Genomic DNA, 22,247 nt, shown 5'->3' with positions numbered 1-22,247 from the left:
TCATCACTCCAGATTACAGTCTGCCAGAAGCTGGGAGGTGTGTCAAGGTGTTGTCGGCCATATCGTAACCTGGCTTTTTTGGTGGCATTGGCACAGTAAAGGATTCTGACACTCCACCATGCAGCTCATTTTGTTTCAGTATTTTTCCAGCAGCCTATATTTCTCCTGAAGTTACATAGTTACTTTTGGGGTTTTCTTTGTAGCCCATGCAATTCCTCTGGCAGTTGTGGCTGCAATCTTTCTTGCAAAAACAGTAAAGAGAGGGCGCACCGGCCTAGTGCATTACCTTTAAAAAGGTTTATTAAAACAGAAAACGTAAAAGTACTACTCACAAGGGTAGATAAAATCACGCATAATAGTCAAATGATGGTAGCAGTCTCCAGACCTATGGACAAGACGTGCAGACCGCTGCTGGCTGACGCGTTTCGAAGGTAGCACCTTCTTCTTCAGAGCCTAACAGTATCCATCTCTTACGGTACCTTAAATAATGTGCTCATCAAGGGAGCACAGACCAAACGCGTCAGCCAGCAGCGGTCTGCACGTCTTGGCCATAGGTCTGGAGACTGCTACCATCATTTGACTATTATGCGTGATTTTTATATACCCTTGTGAGTAGTACTTTTACGTTTTCTGTTTTAATAAACCTTTTTAAAGATAATGCACTAGGCCGGTGCGCCCTCTCTTTTCTGTTTTTGTCTGTATGTTAGGATTTCCCTATCCTTGAGGGCAGCAAGGCTGAAAGCTACCATCCATCGAGAACTTTGAACTGTCGGGCTTATACATTTATGCGCAAGAGTTTTTGTTTTGTTGTATTTGCAATCTTTCTTGGTCTGGCTTGGTATCAGAGATCCCCAAATTTTCCACTTCTTAATAAGCGATTGAACAGGACTAACTGGCATATTCATATATCTTTTTTTATTCTTTTCCTTTTTATAAATTCCATTACCTTGTTACACAGGTCTTTTGACATTTCTTTTATGGGTTTTTGCCACGATCAGTCATATTTTCCATATGAATGCCAAAATGTCACCATTTGTGCCAGGGGATGCAAACTTTTGAGCACAACTGTGCCTTCAGCCTTATCCAGAGCTATACATACACCCTACATCCATTGTCTCCTCAGGTCACCACACCTCTATATACCTTCAGCTTCTCCTTGAGCCGCACGGCCGCCTGCAACTCGTTCTGCAGCTTCTCCAGCTCACACATGCGACTGTTGGCCAGTTCCTGGTTCTCCTCCAGCTCTGCGTTCAGCATCTCAAACTGTGGAGGGAAGAAGGAGGACGATGTGTGAGGAGGGGGTCGGAGGGAAGAGGTGCGAGGAGGGGGGGGGGGGGGGGGGGGGGTCGGAGGGAAGAGGCGCGAGGAGGGGGGAGGTCGGAGGGAAGAGGTCGGAGGGAGAGGTCGGAGGGAAGAGGTCGGAGGGAAGAGGTGCGAGGAGGTGCGAGGAGGGAGGGGGTCGGAGGGAGGAGGTGCGAGGAGGGGGGGGGGGGGGGTCGGAGGAAGAGGTGCGAGGAGGGGGGGGGGGGGGGGTCGGAGGGAAGAGGTGCGAGGAGGGGGGGGGGTCGGAGGAAGAGGTGCGAGGAGGGGGGGGGGGGTCGTAGGGAAGAGGTGCGAGGAGGGGGGGGGGGGTCGTAGGGAAGAGGTGCGAGGAGGGGGGGGGGGTCGTAGGGAAGAGGTGCGAGGAGGGGGGGGGGGTCGTAGGGAAGAGGTGCGAGGAGGGGGGAGGTCGGAGGGAAGAGGTGCGAGGAGGGGGGAGGTCGGAGGAAGAGGTGCGAGGAGGGGGGAGGTCGGAGGGAAGAGGTGCGAGGAGGGGGGAGGTCGGAGGGAAGAGGTGCGAGGAGGGGGGAGGTCGGAGGGAAGAGGTGCGAGGAGGGGGGAGGTCGGAGGGAAGAGGTGCGAGGAGGGGGGGGGGGGGGGTCGGAGGGAAGAGGTGCGAGGAGGGGGGGGGTCGGAGGGAAGAGGTGCGAGGAGGGGGGGGGGGGGGGTCGGAGGGAAGAGGTGCGAGGAGGGGGGGGGGGGGTCGGAGGAAGAGGTGCGAGGAGGGGGGGGGGGGGGTCGGAGGGAAGAGGTGCGAGGAGGGGGGGGGGGGGTCGGAGGGAAGAGGTGCGAGGAGGGGGGGGGGGGTCGTAGGGAAGAGGTGCGAGGAGGGGGGTGGGGTCGTAGGGAAGAGGTGCGAGGAGGGGGGGGGGTCGTAGGGAAGAGGTGCGAGGAGGGGGGGGGGTCGTAGGGAAGAGGTGCGAGGAGGGGGGGGGGTCGTAGGGAAGAGGTGCGAGGAGGGGGGGGGGTCGTAGGGAAGAGGTGCGAGGAGGGGGGAGGTCGGAGGGAAGAGGTGCGAGGAGGGGGGAGGTCGGAGGGAAGAGGTGCGAGGAGGGGGGAGGTCGGAGGGAAGAGGTGCGAGGAGGGGGGAGGTCGGAGTGGAAGAGGTGCGAGGAGGGGGGAGGTCGGAGGGAAGAGGTGCGAGGAGGGGGGAGGTCGGAGGGAAGAGGTGCGAGGAGGGGGGGAGGTCGGAGGGAAGAGGTGCGAGGAGGGGGGAGGTCGGAGGGAAGAGGTGCGAGGAGGGGGGAGGTCGGAGGGAAGAGGTGCGAGGAGGGGGGAGGTCGGAGGGAAGAGGTGCGAGGAGGGGGGAGGTCGGAGGGAAGAGGTGCGAGGAGGGGAGGGGGGAGGTCGGAGGGAAGAGGTGCGAGAGGGGGGGGGGGTCGGAGGGAAGAGGTGCGAGGAGGGGGGGTCGGAGGAAGAGGTGCGAGGAGGGGGGGTCGGAGGGAAGAGGTGCGAGGAGGGGGGGGGGGGGTCGGAGGGGAAGAGGTGCGAGGAGGGGGGGGGGGGGGGGGGGGGGGGGGTCGGAGGGAAGAGGTGCGAGGAGGGGGGGGGTGGGGGGAAGAGGTGTGAGGAGGGGAGGTCGGAGGGAAGAGGTGTGAGGAGGGGGGTCGGAAGGAAGACGTGTGAAAGCTCGGAACAGGATTTATGGGGGGTACGGAACGAAGCCGGTGACTGGGGTCAGAGCCAATAAGGATGACATCACCTTCTGCACCGTCAGCGTGGTTTGTCCTCCCTGGAAACCTCCAGAACTTCCTGAAATGTGACATCCGGAATTGAGCTGCAGGAGAAGAGGTTTATAATAAGCGGAGATGAGGCAGGGTCTGGGCATTACAGTAAATCACATACTGTGCCACCAACCTGTTCCAGGGCCTCAGCCAGGTGACGGTTCAGCTTCTGCTCATGTTTCCTCAGCTTCTCGATGTCCCACTGCAGATCTTCGATGCTCCTCTCCATCTCAGACACTTTGGTTTCGGAGGAGACGGCGCGGTCCTGGAGCTCATGGTGCTGTGGGAGAACACAACCAGACAATTAAAGCAGTCCATTTCTCAACCTTTTTACCTTGAAGAACCCCTTAGCAAAAAGTTTGAGATCTCTGGGAACCCCCGAAAAGAATTTTCAGATCTACAGCTGACGGAACATTGGATCTGATCAGCGAGCAGCACAGGGAAGCTGTTGTAACAAACTTTTCCCTTTGATCCCCCACTAGCCCTTCTCTTGTCCATCCCAGGGGAGGTCACATATAAGAGATTGGGACAGACAGAAGAGGAACAGAGCAGTAAAGGTATGCTTCCCTGTACCGCTCTGCAAATCCATAACACAGGTTTCTCAAATAGGGAGCCCATGGCTGGTGGAACCCTCTCTCTGCTCAACAACCAGTCTGTATTGACTGCTGCATTACACACACAGTGCTCCGGCACTCTGCACTCCCCCCCCCCCCCCGCACCCCCTGTTTAACAGCAGAAGGGGATGCCCCCTCCCGGGTATCATAGGGGAAGAAGGTGCCCCATCTTGTGTATCAGTCTGTAACAAAACGTCCCACAATCCGCTTGAGTGCTTTCGTCATATTCCACTTCCTCCCAGTCTGAATATAGAGATCAGATATTCCAACCGCTGACAACCACAAAACAAGACAATACTCGATTGGTTGCTGAACATAAACTGAACTTATTTGAGATGACACACAAATATATACAGCAGGCTGACAATACAAACTGTAACCAGAAACCTAATTAACATGAGCTATTTATCTAATCATTTCCCCAGACTAGGTGACTCGGAGATATGACCTTTCAGGGTAGACTTGCCGTCTCCTCACTCACAACTTATAATACACAGAAGTAGAAACACATCCCCCAATAGTTTGCTAGGAGACAAAGGTGTGTTAATGAGCACAATAAACTATTGGGTGAAAGACCCGGGCTTTCCAGATCTCATTAATCAGCATTCCTTTCATATACATCTGTCCTCTGAGCCCCAAGCTGGCCGAGACCATCATGGCCTCCTTAAATAATGTCCTTTTGCATTACGTAGCAGAACATCTTCCTAAATGCTTGTATCTCCCTCAAATGTCAGGGCCCATAGTCATGTACCTGGGTCCTCCAGGGCCCATAGTCATGTACCCGGGTCCTCCAGGGCCCATAGTCAGTAGGCAGGAGGCTAGCATTCAGTCCCCTCCAAAAGCCTCTGTCTCTTGTCAGGGACGTGTGTCATCATGGAAGGCGACGCCCTTGTCAGGGACGTGTGTCATCATGGAAGGCTCCCCCCCTTGTCAGGGACGTGTGTCATCATGTAAGGGGGCCCCCCCCCTTGTCAGGGACGTGTGTCATCATGGAAGGCTCCCCCCCTTGTCAGGGACGTGTGTCATCATGGAAGGTGATGCCCCCTTGTCAGGGACGTGTGTCATCATGGAAGGCCCCCCCCCCCTTATCGGGGCCGTGTGTCATCATGGAAGGCTCCCCCCTTGTCAGGGACGTGTGTCATCATGGAAAGTGACGCCCCCCTTGTCAGGGACGTGTGTCATCATGGAAGGCTCCCCCCCTTGTCAGGGACGTGTGTCATCATGAAAGGCTCCCCCCCTTGTCAGGGACGTGTGTCATCATGGAAGGGGCCCCCCCTTGTCGGGGCCGTGTGTCATCATGGAAGGCTCCCCCCCTTGTCAGGGACGTGTGTCATCTTGAAAGGCTCCCCCCCTTGTCAGGGACGTGTGTCATCTTGAAAGGCTCCCCCCCTTGTCAGGGACGTGTGTCATCATGGAAGGTGACGCCCCCCTTGTCAGGGACGTGTGTCATCATGGAAGGTGATGCCCCTTGTCAGGGACGTGTGTCATCATGGACGGTGACGCCCCCCTTGTCAGGGACGTGTGTCATCATGGACGGTCCCCCTTGTCAGGGACGTGTGTCATCATGGACGGTCCCCCTTGTCAGGGACGTGTGTCATCATGGACGGTGACGCCCCCCTTGTCAGGGACGTGTGTCATCATGGACGGTGACGCCCCCCTTGTCAGGGACGTGTGTCATCATGGAAGGCTCCCCCCCTCGTCAGGGACGTGTGTCATCATGGAAGGGGCCCCCCCTTGTCAGGGACGTGTGTCATCATGGAAGGGGCCCCCCCCTTGTCAGGGACGTGTGTCATCATGGAAGGCGACGCCCCTTGTCAGGGACGCGTGTCATCATGGAAGGCGACGCCCCTTGTCAGGGACGTGTGTCATCATGGAAGGCGACGCCCCTTGTCAGGGACGTGTGTCATCATGGAAGGGGCCCCCCCTTGTCAGGGACGTGTGTCATCATGGAAGGCTCCCCCCCTCGTCAGGGACGTGTGTCATCATGGAAGGGGCCCCCCCTTGTCAGGGACGTGTGTCATCATGGAAGGGGCCCCCCCCTTGTCAGGGACGTGTGTCATCATGGAAGGCTCCCCCCTTGTCAGGGACGTGTGTCATCATGGAAGGGGCCCCCCCTTGTCAGGGACGTGTGTCATCATGGAAGGGGCCCCCCCTTGTCAGGGACGTGTGTCATCTTGAAAGGCTCCCCCCCTTGTCAGGGACGTGTGTCATCATGGAAGGCTCCCCCCCTTGTCAGGGACGTGTGTCATCATGGAAGGGGCCCCCCTTGTCAGGGACGTGTGTCATCATGGAAGGGGCCCCCCCCTTGTCAGGGACGTGTGTCATCATGGAAGGCTCCCCCCTTGTCAGGGACGTGTGTCATCATGGAAGGCGACGCCCCTTGTCAGGGACGTGTGTCATCATGGAAGGTGACGCCCCCCTTGTCAGGGACGTGTGTCATCATGGAAGGCGACGCCCCTTGTCAGGGACGTGTGTCATCATGGAAGGTGACGCCCCCTTGTCAGGGACGTGTGTCATCTTGAAAGGCTCCCCCCCTTGTCAGGGACGTGTGTCATCATGGAAGGTGACGCCCCCCTTGTCAGGGATGTGTGTCATCATGGAAGGTGACGCCCCCCTTGTCAGGGACGTGTGTCATCATGGAAGGTGACGCCCCCCTTGTCAGGGACGTGTGTCATCATGGAAGGCTCCCCTCCTTGTCAGGGACGTGTGTCATCATGGAAGGGGCCCCCCCTTGTCAGGGACGTGTGTCATCATGGAAGGCTCCCCCTCTTGTCAGGGACGTGTGTCATCTTGAAAGGCTCCCCCCCTTGTCAGGGACGTGTGTCATCATGGAAGGTGACGCCCCCCTTGTCAGGGACGTGTGTCATCATGGAAGGTGACGCCCCCCTTGTCAGGGACGTGTGTCATCATGGAAGGTGACGCCCCCCTTGTCAGGGACGTGTGTCATCATGGAAGGCTCCCCTCCTTGTCAGGGACGTGTGTCATCATGGAAGGGGCCCCCCCTTGTCGGGGCCGTGTGTCATCATGGAAGGGTAAAAAAGCAGGAGTAGTATGGCGCTGCCCTTATGGAGACAAATTTTTTTTTTTTTTTTTTCTCTTTCTTTGTAGTGAATGTATTGCCTAGTATCCTTATAGAATTGCTTCTAAAACCTGTATATGTTCAAAAATTGAATAAAACTGACTGGTGGTGAATATTTCTATTCAAAATGAAAATACAACAACTGGTGCTCCAATTGTTCAACAAAGGTGCATTGTGCCCTTTAAGTTAAGTAATAAAGTAGTTGTGGATATAGATGTAATATCATCTAGGTGGATCATGGAAGGGGCCCCCCCTCGTCAGGGACGTGTGTCATCATGGAAGGGGCCCCCCCTTGTCGGGGCCGTGTGTCATCATGGAAGGCTCCCCCCCTTGTCAGGGACGTGTGTCATCATGGAAGGGGCCCCCCCCTCGTCAGGGACGTGTGTCATCATGGAAAGCTCCCCCCCTTCTCAGGGACGTGTGTCATCATGGAAGGGGCCCCCCCCTCGTCAGGGACGTGTGTCATCATGGAAAGCTCCCCCCCTTCTCAGGGACGTGTGTCATCATGGAAGGCTCCCCCCCTTGTCAGGGACGTGTGTCATCATGGAAGGGGCCCCCCCCTCGTCAGGGACGTGTGTCATCATGGAAGGCTCCCCCCCTCGTCAGGGACGTGTGTCATCATGGAAGGGGCCCCCCCCTCGTCAGGGACGTGTGTCATCATGGAAGGCTCCCCCCCTCGTCAGGGACGTGTGTCATCATGGAAGGCTCCCCCCCTCGTCAGGGACGTGTGTCATCATGGACGGTGACGCCCCTTGTCAGGGTCATGTGTCATCATGGAAGGCTCCCCCCCTTGTCAGGGACGTGTGTCATCATGGAAGGCTCCCCCCCTCGTCAGGGACGTGTGTCATCATGGAAGGCTCCCCCCCTCGTCAGGGACGTGTGTCATCATGGACGGTGACGCCCCTTGTCAGGGTCATGTGTCATCATGGAAGGCTCCCCCCCTTGTCAGGGACGTGTGTCATCATGGAAGGCTCCCCCCCTCGTCAGGGACGTGTGTCATCATGGAAGGCTCCCCCCCTCGTCAGGGACGTGTGTCATCATGGACGGTGACGCCCCTTGTCAGGGTCATGTGTCATCATGGAAGGTGACGCCCCCTTGTCAGGGACGTGTGTCATCATGGAAGGTGACGCCCCCTTGTCAGGGACGTGTGTCATCATGGACGGTGACGCCCCCTTGTCAGGGACGTGTGTCATCATGGACGGTGACGCCCCTTGTCAGGGACGTGTGTCATCATGGACGGTGACGCCCCTTGTCAGGGACGTGTGTCATCATGGACGGTGACGCCCCTTGTCAGGGACGTGTGTCATCATGGACGGTGACGCCCCTTGTCAGGGACGTGTGTCATCATGGAAGGTGACGCCCCTTGTCAGGGACGTGTGTCATCATGGAAGGCTCCCCCCTTGTCAGGGACGTGTGTCATCATGGACGGTGACGCCCCCTTGTCAGGGACGTGTGTCATCATGGAAGGTGACGCCCCTTGACAGGGACGTGTGTCATCATGGACGGTGACGCCCCCTTGACAGGGACGTGTGTCATCATGGAAGGTGACGCCCCTTGTCAGGGACGTGTGTCATCATGGAAGGTGACGCCCCTTGTCAGGGACGTGTGTCATCATGGAAGGTGAAGCCCCTTGACAGGGACGTGTGTCATCATGGAAGGTGAAGCCCCTTGACAGGGACGTGTGTCATCATGGAAGGCGACGCCCCTTATCAGGGTCATGTGTCATCATGGAAGGTGACGCCCCTTGACAGGGACGTGTGTCATCATGGACGGTGACGCCCCTTGTCAGGGACATGTGTCATCATGGAAGGTGACGCCCCCTTGTCAGGGACGTGTGTCATCATGGAAGGCTCCCCCCCTCGTCAGGGACGTGTGTCATCATGGAAGGTGACGCCCCTTGTCAGGGACGTGTGTCATCATGGAAGGTGACGCCCCTTGTCAGGGACGTGTGTCATGATGGAAGGTGACGCCCCCTTGTCAGGGTCATGTGTCATGATGGAAGGTGACGCCCCCTTGTCAGGGTCATGTGTCATCATGGAAGGTGACGCCCCCTTGTCAGGGTCATGTGTCATGATGGAAGGTGACGCCCCCTTGTCAGGGTCATGTGTCATGATGGAAGGTGACGCCCCCTTGTCAGGGTCATGTGTCATGATGGAAGGTGACGCCCCCTTGTCAGGGTCATGTGTCATGATGGAAGGTGACGCCCCCTTGTCAGGGTCATGTGTCATCATGGAAGGTGACGCCCCCTTGTCAGGGTCATGTGTCATCATGGAAGGTGACGCCCCTCTCACCTGCAGGGAGATCCGGTGGTGCTTCTCCTGCAGGACGATGGCCAGGTCTTGCAGTCTGTGGTTCTCGGTGATCAGCTCCTTGCTGAGGGTGCGCAGGGACTCATCCAGCTGCTCAGACGCTTCCCAGAGAGAAATGAGAGTCACATGACATGAAACGCCCCTCAGTGACCCCTCCCCTAAATATAATTAGCCTGGGGGTGGGGTGACCTTTCATACTACACATACAGGGGGCGGGGCCTGTATATATGACTTCTTTGCTGATCTAGAAGCTTCAGTACCAACAGCCACTGGACTTCCTTCACTGGCTACATGCTCGTCCCGGGTCAGTGACATCACTGGCTCGTCGCGGTTTAGTGACATCACCGGCTCTTCCCGGGTCAGTGACATCACTGGCTCGTCGCGGTTTAGTGACATCACCGGCTCTTCCCGGGTCAGTGACATCACTGGCTCGTCGCGGGTCAGTGACATCACTGGCTTGTCTCAGGTCAGTGACATCACCGGCTCATTGCGGTTTAGTGACATCACTGGTTCGTCGCGGTTTAGTGATATTACTGGCTCTTCCCGGGTCAGTGACATCACTGGCTTGTCTCAGGTCAGTGACATCACCGGCTCGTTGCGGTTTAGTGACATCACTGGTTCGTCGCGGTTTAGTGATATTACTGGCTCTTCCCGGGTCAGTGACATCACCGGCTCGCCGCGGTTTAGTGACATCACTGGCTCGTCGCGGGTCAGTGACATCGGGCGCCCGGCATTATTTCTGGAGGAATGGGTAATTACCGCCCCCATGTTGGGTGCACTGTGACTACACCGTAATGTTGTGAAAGAGAACCTGTCACTGGGAACTACATCCTATTACTACACAGCAGCCATTTCTAGGACCCCCAACCCCCCTCATACAGGTCAGAGGTTAGCCCCGCCTTCCCCTGGGCCTCCCACAATACAATGCAAGGTGGACTCGGTGACACATGGAGGTCTGTCATGTGACATTGTGTGTATGAGGGGGGGGGGGGGGGGTCCATCAAATCTCTATACTTCACACTCTCTCTACTCGGGGAGAATTCATCATCTCTAATATAAATCTGTGTTTGCTCCGCCCACACCTGGACACGTCTGATCACAGCTTCCGACAGTGCCTTACCTCTGCTGTGAATGCGCTCACACAGTTCCTGCACCCGGCGGTGCAGCTTGCTGGAGGTCTCTAGGACCCAGGACACGGCTCTCTTACTGAACTCCATGCGTTCTTGTAGCTGCAGGTCGATCTCCTCAGGCGTGCTGCTGGCAAGCGTAGCCAGGAAGTTCAGAGAGGATTCTGGGAGCGATCCGGGGGGTTCCGGTGCTGGGGGGACGGCGGGAGGTGCGGGGGGGTCTGCAGGGATGAAAGGAGGGAGCTAAGAGCCGGAAACAAGACCGGGAGTGATGCAACAATCCACCTCCAATCACATGTACTACACACAGCGGGCTCCGCCTCCAATCACATGTACTACACACAGCGGGCTCCGCCTCCAATCATACCGCCCCCAATAAACGTACTACACACAGCAGGCTCCGCCTCCAATCACATGTACTACACACAGCAGGCTCCGCCTCCAATCACATGTACTACACACAGCGGGCTCCGCCTCCAATCACATGTACTACACACAGCAGGCTCCGCCTCCAATCACATGTACTACACACAGCGGGCTCCGCCTCCAATCACACTGCCCCCAATAACGTACTACACACAGCAGGCCCCGCCCCCAATAACGTACCACACACAGCGGGCTCCGCCTCCAATCACATGTACTACACACAGCGGGCTCCGCCTCCAATCATACCGCCCCCAATAAACGTACTACACACAGCAGGCTCCGCCTCCAATCACATGTACTACACACAGCGGGCTCCGCCTCCAATCACATGTACTACACACAGCAGGCTCCGCCTCCAATCACATGTACTACACACAGCGGGCTCCGCCTCCAATCACATGTACTACACACAGCTGGCTCCGCCTCCAATCACATGTACTACACACAGCAGGCTCCGCCTCCAATCACATGTACTACACACAGCGGGCTCCGCCTCCAATCACATGTACTACACACAGCGGGCTCCGCCTCCAATCACATGTACTACACACAGCAGGCTCCGCCTCCAATCACATGTACTACACACAGCGGGCTCCGCCTCCAATCACATGTACTACACACAGCAGGCTCCGCCTCCAATCACATGTACTACACACAGCGGGCTCCGCCTCCAATCACATGTACTACACACAGCGGGCTCCGCCTCCAATCACATGTACTACACACAGCGGGCTCCGTCTCCAATCACATGTACTACACACAGCTGGCTCCGCCTCCAATCACATGTACTACACACAGCGGGCTCCGTCTCCAATCACATGTACTACACACAGCAGGCTCCGCCTCCAATAACGTACTACACACAGCGGGCTCCGCCTCCAATCACATGAACTACACACAGCAGGCTCCGCCTCCAATAACGTACTACACACAGCAGGCTCCTCCCCCAATAACGTACTACACACAGCGGGCTCCGCCTCCAATCACATGTACTACACACAGCGGGCTCCGCCTCCAACCATCCCATCCCCCATTACCTTTACTGTCAGTCTCCTCTGGGGCCTGGGGGTCCTCTGCTACAGCATGGCTCTCCTTTGGCTCCTCCTTCTCCTCTGGGGCCACAGGCTGGGGGGGTGGCGGCTCATTATCAGAACGCTTTAACAAGAGCTGCACATTCTCATCTAACTGAGGAGAGAGAAGAGCAATGTGTTCAGGAAGAGGCCTCAGAGCGGGGAGAACGGGGTCAGAGCAGGGTCAGAGCGGGGAGAACGGGGTCAGAGCGGGGAGAACGGGGTCAGAGCGGGGAGAACGGGGTCAGAGCGGGGAGAACGGGGTCAGAGCGGGGAGAACGGGGTCAGAGCACGGAGAGCGGGGAGAACGGGGTCAGAGCGGGGAGAGCGGGGTCAGAGCAGGGGAGAACTGGGTCAGAGCGGGGAGAACTGGGTCAGAGCAGGGGAGAACTGGGTCAGAGCAGGGGAGAACTGGGTCAGAGCGGGGAGAACTGGGTCAGAGCAGGGGAGAACTGGGTCAGAGCAGGGGAGAACTGGGTCAGAGCAGGGGAGAACTGGGTCAGAGCAGGGGAGAACTGGGTCAGAGCAGGGGAGAACTGGGTCAGAGCAGGGGAGAACTGGGTCAGAGCAGGGGAGAACTGGGTCAGAGCAGGGGAGAACTGGGTCAGAGCAGGGGAGAACTGGGTCAGAGCAGGGGAGAACTGGCTGGGAGAACAGGGTCATGGGTCAGAGTAGGGAGAACAGGGTCAGAGCAGGGGGAACAGGGTCAGAGCGGGGAGAACAGGGTCAGAGCAGGGGAGAACTGGGTCAGAGCAGGGGAGAACTGGGTCAGAGCAGGGGAGAACTGGCTGGGAGAACAGGGTCATGGGTCAGAGTAGGGAGAACAGGGTCAGAGCGGGGAGAACAGGGTCAGAGCGGGGAGAACAGGGTCAGAGCAGGGGAGAACAGGGTCAGAGCAGGGGAGAACAGGGTCAGAGCGGGGAGAACAGGGTCAGAGCGGGGAGAACAGGGTCAGAGCGGGGAGAACAGGGTCAGAGCGGGGAGAACAGGGTCAGAGCGGGGAGAACAGGGTCAGAGCGGGGAGAACAGGGTCAGAGCGGGGAGAACAGGGTCAGAGCGGGGAGAACAGGGTCAGAGCGGGGAGAACAGGGTCAGAGCGGGGAGAACAGGGGAGAACTGGGTCAGAGCAGGGGAGAACTGGGTCAGAGCAGGGGAGAACTGGGTCAGAGCAGGGGAGAACTGGGTCAGAGCAGGGTCAGAGCGGGGAGAACTGGGTCAGAGCGGGGAGAACTGGGTCAGAGCGGGGAGAACAGGGTCAGAGCAGGGGAGAACAGGGTCAGAGCAGGGGAGAACAGGGTCAGAGCAGGGGAGAACAGGGTCAGAGCAGGGGAGAACAGGGTCAGAGCAGGGGAGAACAGGGTCAGAGCAGGGGAGAACAGGGTCAGAGCAGGGGAGAACAGGGTCAGAGCAGGGGAGAACAGGGTCAGAGCAGGGGAGAACAGGGTCAGAGCAGGGGAGAACTGGGTCAGAGCAGGGGAGAACTGGCTGGGAGAACAGGGTCATGGGTCAGAGTAGGGAGAACAGGGTCAGAGCGGGGAGAACAGGGTCAGAGCGGGGAGAACAGGGTCAGAGCGGGGAGAACAGGGTCAGAGCAGGGGAGAACAGGGTCAGAGCAGGGGAGAACAGGGTCAGAGCGGGGAGAACAGGGTCAGAGCGGGGAGAACAGGGTCAGAGCGGGGAGAACAGGGTCAGAGCGGGGAGAACAGGGTCAGAGCGGGGAGAACAGGGTCAGAGCGGGGAGAACAGGGTCAGAGCAGGGGAGAACAGGGTCAGAGCAGGGGAGAACAGGGTCAGAGCAGGGGAGAACAGGGTCAGAGCAGGGGAGAACAGGGTCAGAGCAGGGGAGAACAGGGTCAGAGCAGGGGAGAACAGGGTCAGAGCAGGGGAGAACAGGGTCAGAGCAGGGGAGAACAGGGTCAGAGCAGGGGAGAACAGGGTCAGAGCAGGGGAGAACAGGGTCAGAGCAGGGGAGAACGGGGTCAGAGCAGGGGAGAACGGGGTCAGAGCAGGGGAGAACAGGGTCAGAGCAGGGGAGAACGGGGTCAGAGCAGGGGAGAACGGGGTCAGAGCAGGGGAGAACGGGGTCAGAGCAGGGGAGAACGGGGTCAGAGCAGGGGAGAACGGGGTCAGAGCAGGGGAGAACGGGGTCAGAGCAGGGGAGAACGGGGTCAGAGCAGGGGAGAACGGGGTCAGAGCAGGGGAGAACGGGGTCAGAGCAGGGGAGAACGGGGTCAGAGCAGGGGAGAACGGGGTCAGAGCAGGGGAGAACGGGGTCAGAGCAGGGGAGAACGGGGTCAGAGCGGGGAGAACTGGGTCAGAGCGGGGAGAACTGGGTCAGAGCGGGGAGAACTGGGTCAGAGCGGGGAGAACTGGGTCAGAGCAGGGGAGAACTGGGTCAGAGCAGGGAGAACTGGGTGGGAGAACAGGGTCAGAGCAGGGGAGAACAGGGTCAGAGCAGGGAGAACAGGGGGAGAGCAGGGAGAACAGGGAGAACAGGGTCATGGGTCAGAGCTGGGGGAACAGGGTCAGAGCTGGGGGAACAGGGTCAGAGCTGGGGGAACAGGGTCAGAGCTGGGGGAACAGGGTCAGAGCTGGGGGAACAGGGTCAGAGCTGGGGGAACAGGGTCAGAGCTGGGGGAACAGGGTCAGAGCTGGGGGAACAGGGTCAGAGCTGGGGGAACAGGGTCAGAGCTGGGGGAACAGGGTCAGAGCTGGGGGAACAGGGTCAGAGCTGGGGGAACAGGGTCAGAGCTGGGGGAACAGGGTCAGAGCTGGGGGAACAGGGTCAGAGCTGGGGGAACAGGGTCAGAGCTGGGGGAACAGGGTCAGAGCTGGGGGAACAGGGTCAGAGCTGGGGGAACAGGGTCAGAGCTGGGGGAACAGGGTCAGAGCAGGGAGAACTGGGTCAGAGCAGGGAGAACTGGGTCAGAGCAGGGAGAACTGGGTCAGAGCAGGGAGAACTGGCTGGGAGAACAGGGAGAACTGGCTGGGAGAACTGGCTGGGAGAACAGGGAGAACTGGCTGGGAGAACAGGGAGAACTGGCTGGGAGAACAGGGAGAACTGGCTGGGAGAACAGGGAGAACTGGCTGGGAGAACAGGGAGAACTGGGTCAGAGCAGGGAGAACTGGCTGGGAGAACAGGGTCAGAGCAGGGGAGAACTGGGTCAGAGCAGGGAGAACTGGGTGGGAGAACAGGGTCAGAGCAGGGGAGAACAGGGGGAGAGCAGGGAGAACAGGGTCATGGGTCAGAGCAGGGGGAACAGGGTCAGAGCAGGGGGAACAGGGTCAGAGCAGGGGGAACAGGGTCAGAGCAGGGGGAACAGGGTCAGAGCAGGGGGAACAGGGTCAGAGCAGGGGGAACAGGGTCAGAGCTGGGGGAACAGGGTCAGAGCTGGGGGAACAGGGTCAGAGCAGGGGGAACAGGGTCAGAGCAGGGGGAACAGGGTCAGAGCAGGGGGAACAGGGTCAGAGCAGGGGGAACAGGGTCAGAGCAGGGGGAACAGGGTCAGAGCAGGGGGAACAGGGTCAGAGCAGGGGGAACAGGGTCAGAGCAGGGGGAACAGGGTCAGAGCAGGGGGAACAGGGTCAGAGCAGGGGGAACAGGGTCAGAGCAGGGGGAACAGGGTCAGAGCAGGGGGAACAGGGTCAGAGCAGGGGGAACAGGGTCAGAGCAGGGGGAACAGGGTCAGAGCAGGGAGAACTGGGTCAGAGCAGGGAGAACTGGGTCAGAGCAGGGAGAACTGGGTCAGAGTGGGTCAGAGCAGGGGAGAACAGGGTCAGAGCAGGGGAGAACAGGGTCAGAGCAGGGGAGAACAGGGTCAGAGCAGGGGAGAACAGGGTCAGAGCAGGGGAGAACAGGGTCAGAGCAGGGGAGAACAGGGTCAGAGCAGGGGAGAACAGGGTCAGAGCAGGGGAGAACAGGGTCAGAGCAGGGGAGAACAGGGTCAGAGCAGGGGGAACAGGGTCAGAGCAGGGAGAGCAGGGAGAACAGGGTCATGGGTCAGAGCAGGGGGAACAGGGTCAGAGCAGGGGGAACAGGGTCAGAGCAGGGAGAACAGGGTCATTCCTTCATAAATTAGCCCATAGTTCAGCACCTACAATCCCCGCTCTGACTGAGATCTGTCAGATGTTGGTGCTGCACCTACCCGGCTCCAGTATCGGTTGACGATGAGCAGAGTGGCGTCATCGGTGGCCTGTCTCTTCTCCAGCTTCTCGATCTTCTCCCGGAGCTCGTCCTCAAACCCCTGCCGCTGCTCCAGCCGCTCCGCCAGCTTCTTGTTCTTAAATTGCAGAACCTTCATATCCATCTCCTCCTGAAGGGGGCAGAATGAATGAAAATCCAGGTTAGACTTGTTTTTCAGAAGTCTTTCAGGACAGCACCTGAGATAGTGACTCCTCCCACTGGAACACAGGCAACGCCTTCTTCCTCCAGATCTTCAAAGGGAGGCACCTCCCTACCACCCCTCAGTTTTTGTGTTTCCTCCGGCCCGGAGGGAACATCTTATAGAAGGGGAGTCAGGATCTCTTGGGTGCTCCTGAAAGACGGGGCTCCTATTTTTTCCTCCTTAGAGACCCTCTGTCCTCCAGTCCTACCCAGCAGCGGTAGCATCTCGGGCTCCTTCTCCCCTTGGTGCTCGGTGAGAGCTGGAGATCCGGTGGCCTGCACGGTGCTGGAGGCAGCGGTGTGCATGTGTATTTCCGCTTCTGGTCCAGTACAGTGGCACTGAGGGAGTCCGGCAGGGAAATGTAAAGCCACGAGTGGAGCGCTGCACACCCGCCATGGAGGAGTCGGCACCTGCTGCGGTGGGGACAGGCACCAGTAAGGCTCAGGTAGGAGGCAATGGTTTATGCCTGCCTTTTTTCCTTTACCTGTGGTTTTGGTCTCTCTCTCTTTTTTACCCCCCCCCAGTAGCAAGGAGCCTGTCTGGGCACTGGAGGCTTACTGGTTTCTTCCTAGTGCACCTGTGTGGTGGTCCTTTAAAGCAGAGGCTGGGTCTCACCAAGGGTTCCCTGGTTTTTCTTCCTTTTTTATCTTCTCTCATAAGCCACAAGCTCTGACCCGGCAAAAAGAGATGTCCTTTCTGCAGGGCCAAGATGGGAAAGAATTGGAAGAAAGCCTAATGCAGTACTTGCATCACTTCTTTAGTTAGGGAGGAATCGGCTTCTGTTTGTGATGACCTGGTTGCCTCTGTAAAGAAGGGACTAAATGCCACGATTTAGACCTTTCGTGATTCATTAATTAATCCGGCTGCTAGTCGTCAATCCACTTCAGAGTCTTCCCAGGGTTCACTTCCTATCCCGGTGTTTGAAACTATCTGAAGGCCCTTTAAACAGGGAAGAGCAGTCCCCCGCACCCTCCGATAAAGACTCGGAAGAGGAGGGTGAGGAAGCTGAGGTGGCCCCCTCCAAATTTAAGGTATCCCTGGAAGAGGTGGATGGGCTTCTTAAAGCCATTCATGTTACTCTTGGCTTATGTGAAGAAAAGAAAGAATTATCTCTTCATGACCACATGTATGCAGGGTTAAACGAACCTAAGGGGGCGGACTTTCCCGGTTCATTCGATCATTTCCGATGCCATTAAAAAAAAAGAATGGCAGGATCCGGAGAAAAAAGCCCATCCTTTTGAGGACCTCTCTGCAGTTTGGAACAAGATGCCCAGGTTGGATGCTGCTTTTTCCCAGGTCTCGAGATCTGCCTTTTGAAGACATGGGGGTTCTAAAGGATCCAATGGATAAAACGTATGGATCTTTTGCTCAAAGGGTCGTGGAAATCAGTCATGAGCAATTTAAAGCCAACTATGGCCACAACATGTGTTCCCAGGAATCTGGATTAACCAGCTAAAGTCTCATATAGTGGCAGGTTCTCCCAAACGAGATTTTAGATTCTTTTTCTACCCTGTCCTCTGCAGTGGCTTACATAGCAGTTGCTTAAGCTGAAGCAATTAAAATGTCGGCTAGATCAGCAGCCTTGACAAATGCTGCGAGAAGAGCTTTATGGGTAAAGACCTGGCCGGGTGACACAGCGTCAAAGAGCAAACCTTGTGGGATTCCCTTTATGGCTGACCACCTTTTTGGCCCTGATCTAGATAATATTCTAGCCAGGACTGCCGATAAGAAAAGGTCCTTCCCGTTCCCGGTCAAAAAGAAAAAGCAGCCTCCAAAACGTCTTTTTCGACCTCAAAAAGCTCAGGAGCAAGACAGCAAGTTTCAGGGGAGAAGGAAAAATTGGTCCAGGCAAAAGGTAAGGGCGGAATCCTTTTCCGTCCTTCTACACAAGCCAAAAACCCCCAATGACTTGACCCTGCGGGTGGGCGGAAGGCTACAAAAGTTCCTTCCACAGTGGTCTGGGATAACGTCAAATCAGTTTATTCTGACCACTCTCTCACAGGGCTACACAGTGGCGTTTACCGAAAGCCCCCCAAAGAGGTTTTTGGTGACGAATACCCCAAAGGATCCAGTAAAAGCCATGGCCACGAAGTCCTCTCTAGAGGAACTGATGCAGCAGGATGTGGTGATCCAAGTGCCATCAAAAGAACGGCAGGAGGGATTCTATTCTCATGTCTTCCCGGTAAGAAAACCAACAGGGAGATTCCGATTGATTCTCAATCTAAAGCCTCTGAACAAATCCATCAAATACAGAAGGTTCAAGATGGACTCGATTTTTTTTCAGTCAGAAATCTGCTGACTCCATGTTGTTTCATGGCGTCAATAGATTTAAAGGACGCATATCTGCATATCCTGATCTCGCCCCAGTCCCAGATGTATCTCAGGTTGGCGGTACTTTTCACCAAGGTGATGGCAGAAGCTTTATCTCTGCTTCGTCTTCAGGGAATCGCAGTAATTCCTTATTTAGACGATCTGCTATTTTTCGTCCCCTCAAGAGAATTGCAGAGCAACTTAAAGGGGTTGTAAAGTTATTATTTTTTTTTTTTTTTTAAATAACAAACATGTTATACTTACCTTCACTGTGCAGCTCGTTCTGCACAGAGTGGCCCCGAACCTGGTCTTCTGGGGTCCCTCGGCGGCTGTTTCAGCTCCTCCCCGCAAGCATTTACCACCTTCATGCGAGCTCCCTCGCACGGTGGTGAGTGCTTGCGGGCGCGCTCCCGTGATACAGCCGGCGGCTATAGCCGCTCGCTGTATCACTCGGCCCCGCCCCCCGGCGCGCCGCGTCATCGGATGTGATTGACAGCAGCGCGAGCCAATGGCTGCACTGCTTTCAATCCATCCACTGCAGCCAATCAGCGACCAGGCTGAGCTGCAATGAAGCTGACGAGGACGAGGAGCGAAGATTCGAGGCGTCAGGTAAGTAAAAACGGGGGGCCTGGGGGCGGCGGTACTGTCAAAAGTTTTTTCACCTTAATGCATAGAATGCATTAAGGTGAAAAAATTTTTACCTTTACAACCCCTTTAAACAGAGCACGCAACCATTTGGTGTCTCTGGGATGGATTCTAAACCTTCAAAAATCTTCCCTGAACCAGTCTCAGGAGATTTGTTTTCTGGGTTATCTATTCAATTCTGTGGATCAAAAAATCTTCCCCCCCCAGAGAAAAAGGACAAGAGTCACTATGTGGTGTCAGTACTGCAGACCAACCAGCAGCTAACGATAAGACAGGTTATGTCGGCTTTGGGAGTACTGACTTCAACAAAGAGACTGCATTTCAGGTGCCCGCAGGCTTTTCTCCTGAGGTCATGGGAATCACAATTTGGGATCCCTAGACACAAAGGTGAAGATTCCAATTCAGGTGAAGAGGTCACTATGGTGGTGGAAGAGGCAGGAGATCCTAGAAAAAGGTTTAGTCTGGTCTTTTCCAGTCGAAAAAAAGACTGACAACCGATGCCAGCTCTTGGGGTTGGAAAAGAACTTCACTCAGGGAAGTTGGTCCAAGAAGAAGGCAACAAGGTCCTCAAACTGGAGAGAGCTCAAGGTGATCGCTTTATCTCTGGTAACATTTGCTCAGGATCTTCGTTTACACCATATTCAGGTACTAACGGACACGGCGGTGGCTTATCTAAACAGGCGGGGGGGGGGCACAAGGAGCAAGTCCTTGCAAGCACTAGTTATGGAAATTCTTTGGTGGGCAGAAGAACACTTGCTGTCTGTCAGCAATCCACTTAAAGGGGAACCCTGAACAGAGTGGTGGATTTCCTGAGCAGGAATCCCATTCAAGAAGCAATGATTGCTGATAGGTGGGGGCAGCCAGACGTGGACCTGTTTGCCTCAAAGGAGAATGCTCAGGTTCCTCAATTCTTTTCCCTAAGCAATCAAGACAGGTCAGTAGGGACAGACGCATTGGCCTATACATGGAAATTTCATTATTGCTATGCTTTCCCCCCATTCCAGTTAATGCCGTTAATATTGAGGTAAATTCAAAAGGAAAATGGTACCAGTCATCTTAATCACGCCCTTTTGGCCAAAAACTGCCTGGTTTTCAACCATTCTGGGAATGCCAATCAAACCTTGTTGGCATCTACCCCTCAGGCACGATCTATGAATACAAGGCCCAGTAAATCACCCAGAGGTGGCCAGTCTGGCTCTCGCATCCTGGTATCTGAGGAGCAGCTCCTAAACAGCAAGGGGTTTTCCAACCGGTTGATTGTGACACTAATATCAAGTATAAAAAAGGTAACAAAGGACATTAATACCAAAGTCTGGAAAGTTTATAATACTTGGTGTAATTCATCTGCCCGAGACCCAGCGAGCCTTGTTTCCATTCTAGAGTTTTTACAGGATGGAGCAGATAAGGGACTAGCGGTCAGTACCGTGAAGATTCAGTTTGCTGCGCTAGCATTGTTCTTAGAAAAATCAGTGGCCTCGGATCCACTGGTAATCAGATTTATTAAAGCTCTTACAAGATCTAGGACCAGTACTAATCAAGGGTTTCCCTAGATGGGATCTATCCATAGTCCTACAGTCCCTAACAAAGAGTCCTTTTGAGCCTTTGGAAGAAGCACCTCTCAGGTATCTTACTTTTAAGACCGTGTTCCTGGTTGCCATTGTCTCTACACGCAGGATCAGTGAGCTAAACGCTCTATTAAGGAACCTTCTTATCTATATTTCCGGATAGAGTTCTACTAAAGGACAGACCCGAAATTCTTCCCGAAGGTAACTTCCGTGCAGAATTGTGCTCAAGACATTGTACTTCCAACCTTCTGCCCAGCAGGGGAGGAGGAGACCTTTCTCCACATGTTCGATGTCAAGAGGACTTTATTGTGTTACTTGGAAAAGACAAAGGTCTTTAGACCTTCAGATTCATGATTTGTTCTTTAGAAAAGGTTGCCAGGCTTCTAAAGTTTCTTTACCCAGATGCTGAAATGACCCATTTCAGAGGCATATTGGCATGCAGGTTTGTCTCCACCAGCGGGAATCTGGGCACACTCAACCACTCAACCAGAGCACCGGCGGCCACTTGGGCAGAGAGAGATGGTGCCACCCCTGAACAGATTTGCAAGGCGGCAACATGGTGAAGTTTCCACACGTTCGTGAAACATTACAGGCTGGACCTCACATCTGCCAGCGATCAGGCGTTTGGCAGAAAGGTCCTGCAGGCTGTTGTCCCACCCTGAGGGGGTAAATCTCTGTTATCCTCTCAGATGCCGTCCTGAAAGACGCCTTGAGAAAAACCAACTCAGACTCACCGGGGACTTGTTTTCCAGAAGTCTTTCAGGACAGCAACATCCCGCCCTATTGGTTCTGATGTACTAAGCTGTGACTAATGTATGTGTTCCAGCCGGGGCCGGAGGTTCTCTTCTACAACCGAGGGGTGCTAGGGAGGTGCCTCCCTTTAAAGATCTGGAGGAAGAAGGCGTTTCCTGTGGTCCGGTGGAGGAGTCACTATCTCTCAGGTGCTGTCCTGAAAGACACCTTGGGAAAAAAATGACTCCGTACCCATCGTCCCTACAGGTGTGTCCGACCTCCCGCACAGCGACCCTCCCCACAGTGCCCCCCCCCTACTGTACCCCACACAGCCACCCCCCCCAGTGCCCCCCCCCACTGTGCCCCACACAGCCACCCCCCCCCCCCAGTGCCCCCCCCCACAGCGACCCTCCCCACTGTGCCCACACAGCGACCCTCCCCACAGTGCCCCCCCCCCACTGTGCCCCACACAGCGACCCTCCCCACAGTGCCCCCCCCCCCCCCCCACTGTGCCCCACACAGCGACCCTCCCCACAGTGCCCCCCCCCCCCACTGTGCCCCACACAGCGACCCTCCCCACAGTGCCCCCCCCCCCCACTGTGCCCCACACAGCGACCCTCCCCACAGTGCTCCCCCACTGTGCCCCCCCCACTGACCCTCCCCACAGTGCCCCACACAGAGACCCCCCCCCCACAGTGCCCCATACACAGACCCTCACCCCCACACAGCGACCCTCCCCACAGTGCCCCCCCCCCCCCCACTGTGCCCCACACAGCGACCCTCCCCACAGTGCCCCCCCCCCCCCACTGTGCCCCACACAGCGACCCTCCCCACAGTGCCCCCCCCCCCCACTGTGCCCCACACAGCGACCCTCCCCACAGTGCTCCCCCACTGTGCCCCCCCCACTGACCCTCCCCACAGTGCCCCACACAGAGACCCCC

General features: G+C 56.5%; 1 protein-coding gene across 1 annotated transcript in view; it reads right to left on the bottom strand.

Annotated features, from left to right (window-relative positions):
• RNF40 (ring finger protein 40) overlaps positions 1-22,247 on the bottom strand; it is a gene marked incomplete in the record, with an annotated part of 68,253 nt that overhangs the window by 31,479 nt on the left and 14,527 nt on the right. The window contains 7 exon segments of the mRNA XM_073635284.1: positions 1,144-1,263; positions 3,023-3,097; positions 3,178-3,324; positions 9,029-9,147; positions 10,167-10,394; positions 11,637-11,784; positions 15,815-15,982. Coding sequence (XP_073491385.1) covers positions 1,144-1,263; positions 3,023-3,097; positions 3,178-3,324; positions 9,029-9,147; positions 10,167-10,394; positions 11,637-11,784; positions 15,815-15,982 — 1,005 coding nt within the window.

This window comes from Aquarana catesbeiana, linkage group LG06 (assembly GCF_042186555.1).
Source record: "Aquarana catesbeiana isolate 2022-GZ linkage group LG06, ASM4218655v1, whole genome shotgun sequence".
NCBI lineage: Eukaryota > Metazoa > Chordata > Amphibia > Anura > Ranidae > Aquarana > Aquarana catesbeiana.
Note: the sequence above shows the minus strand (reverse complement) of the source record. Positions and strands in the feature narration are given on the sequence as shown.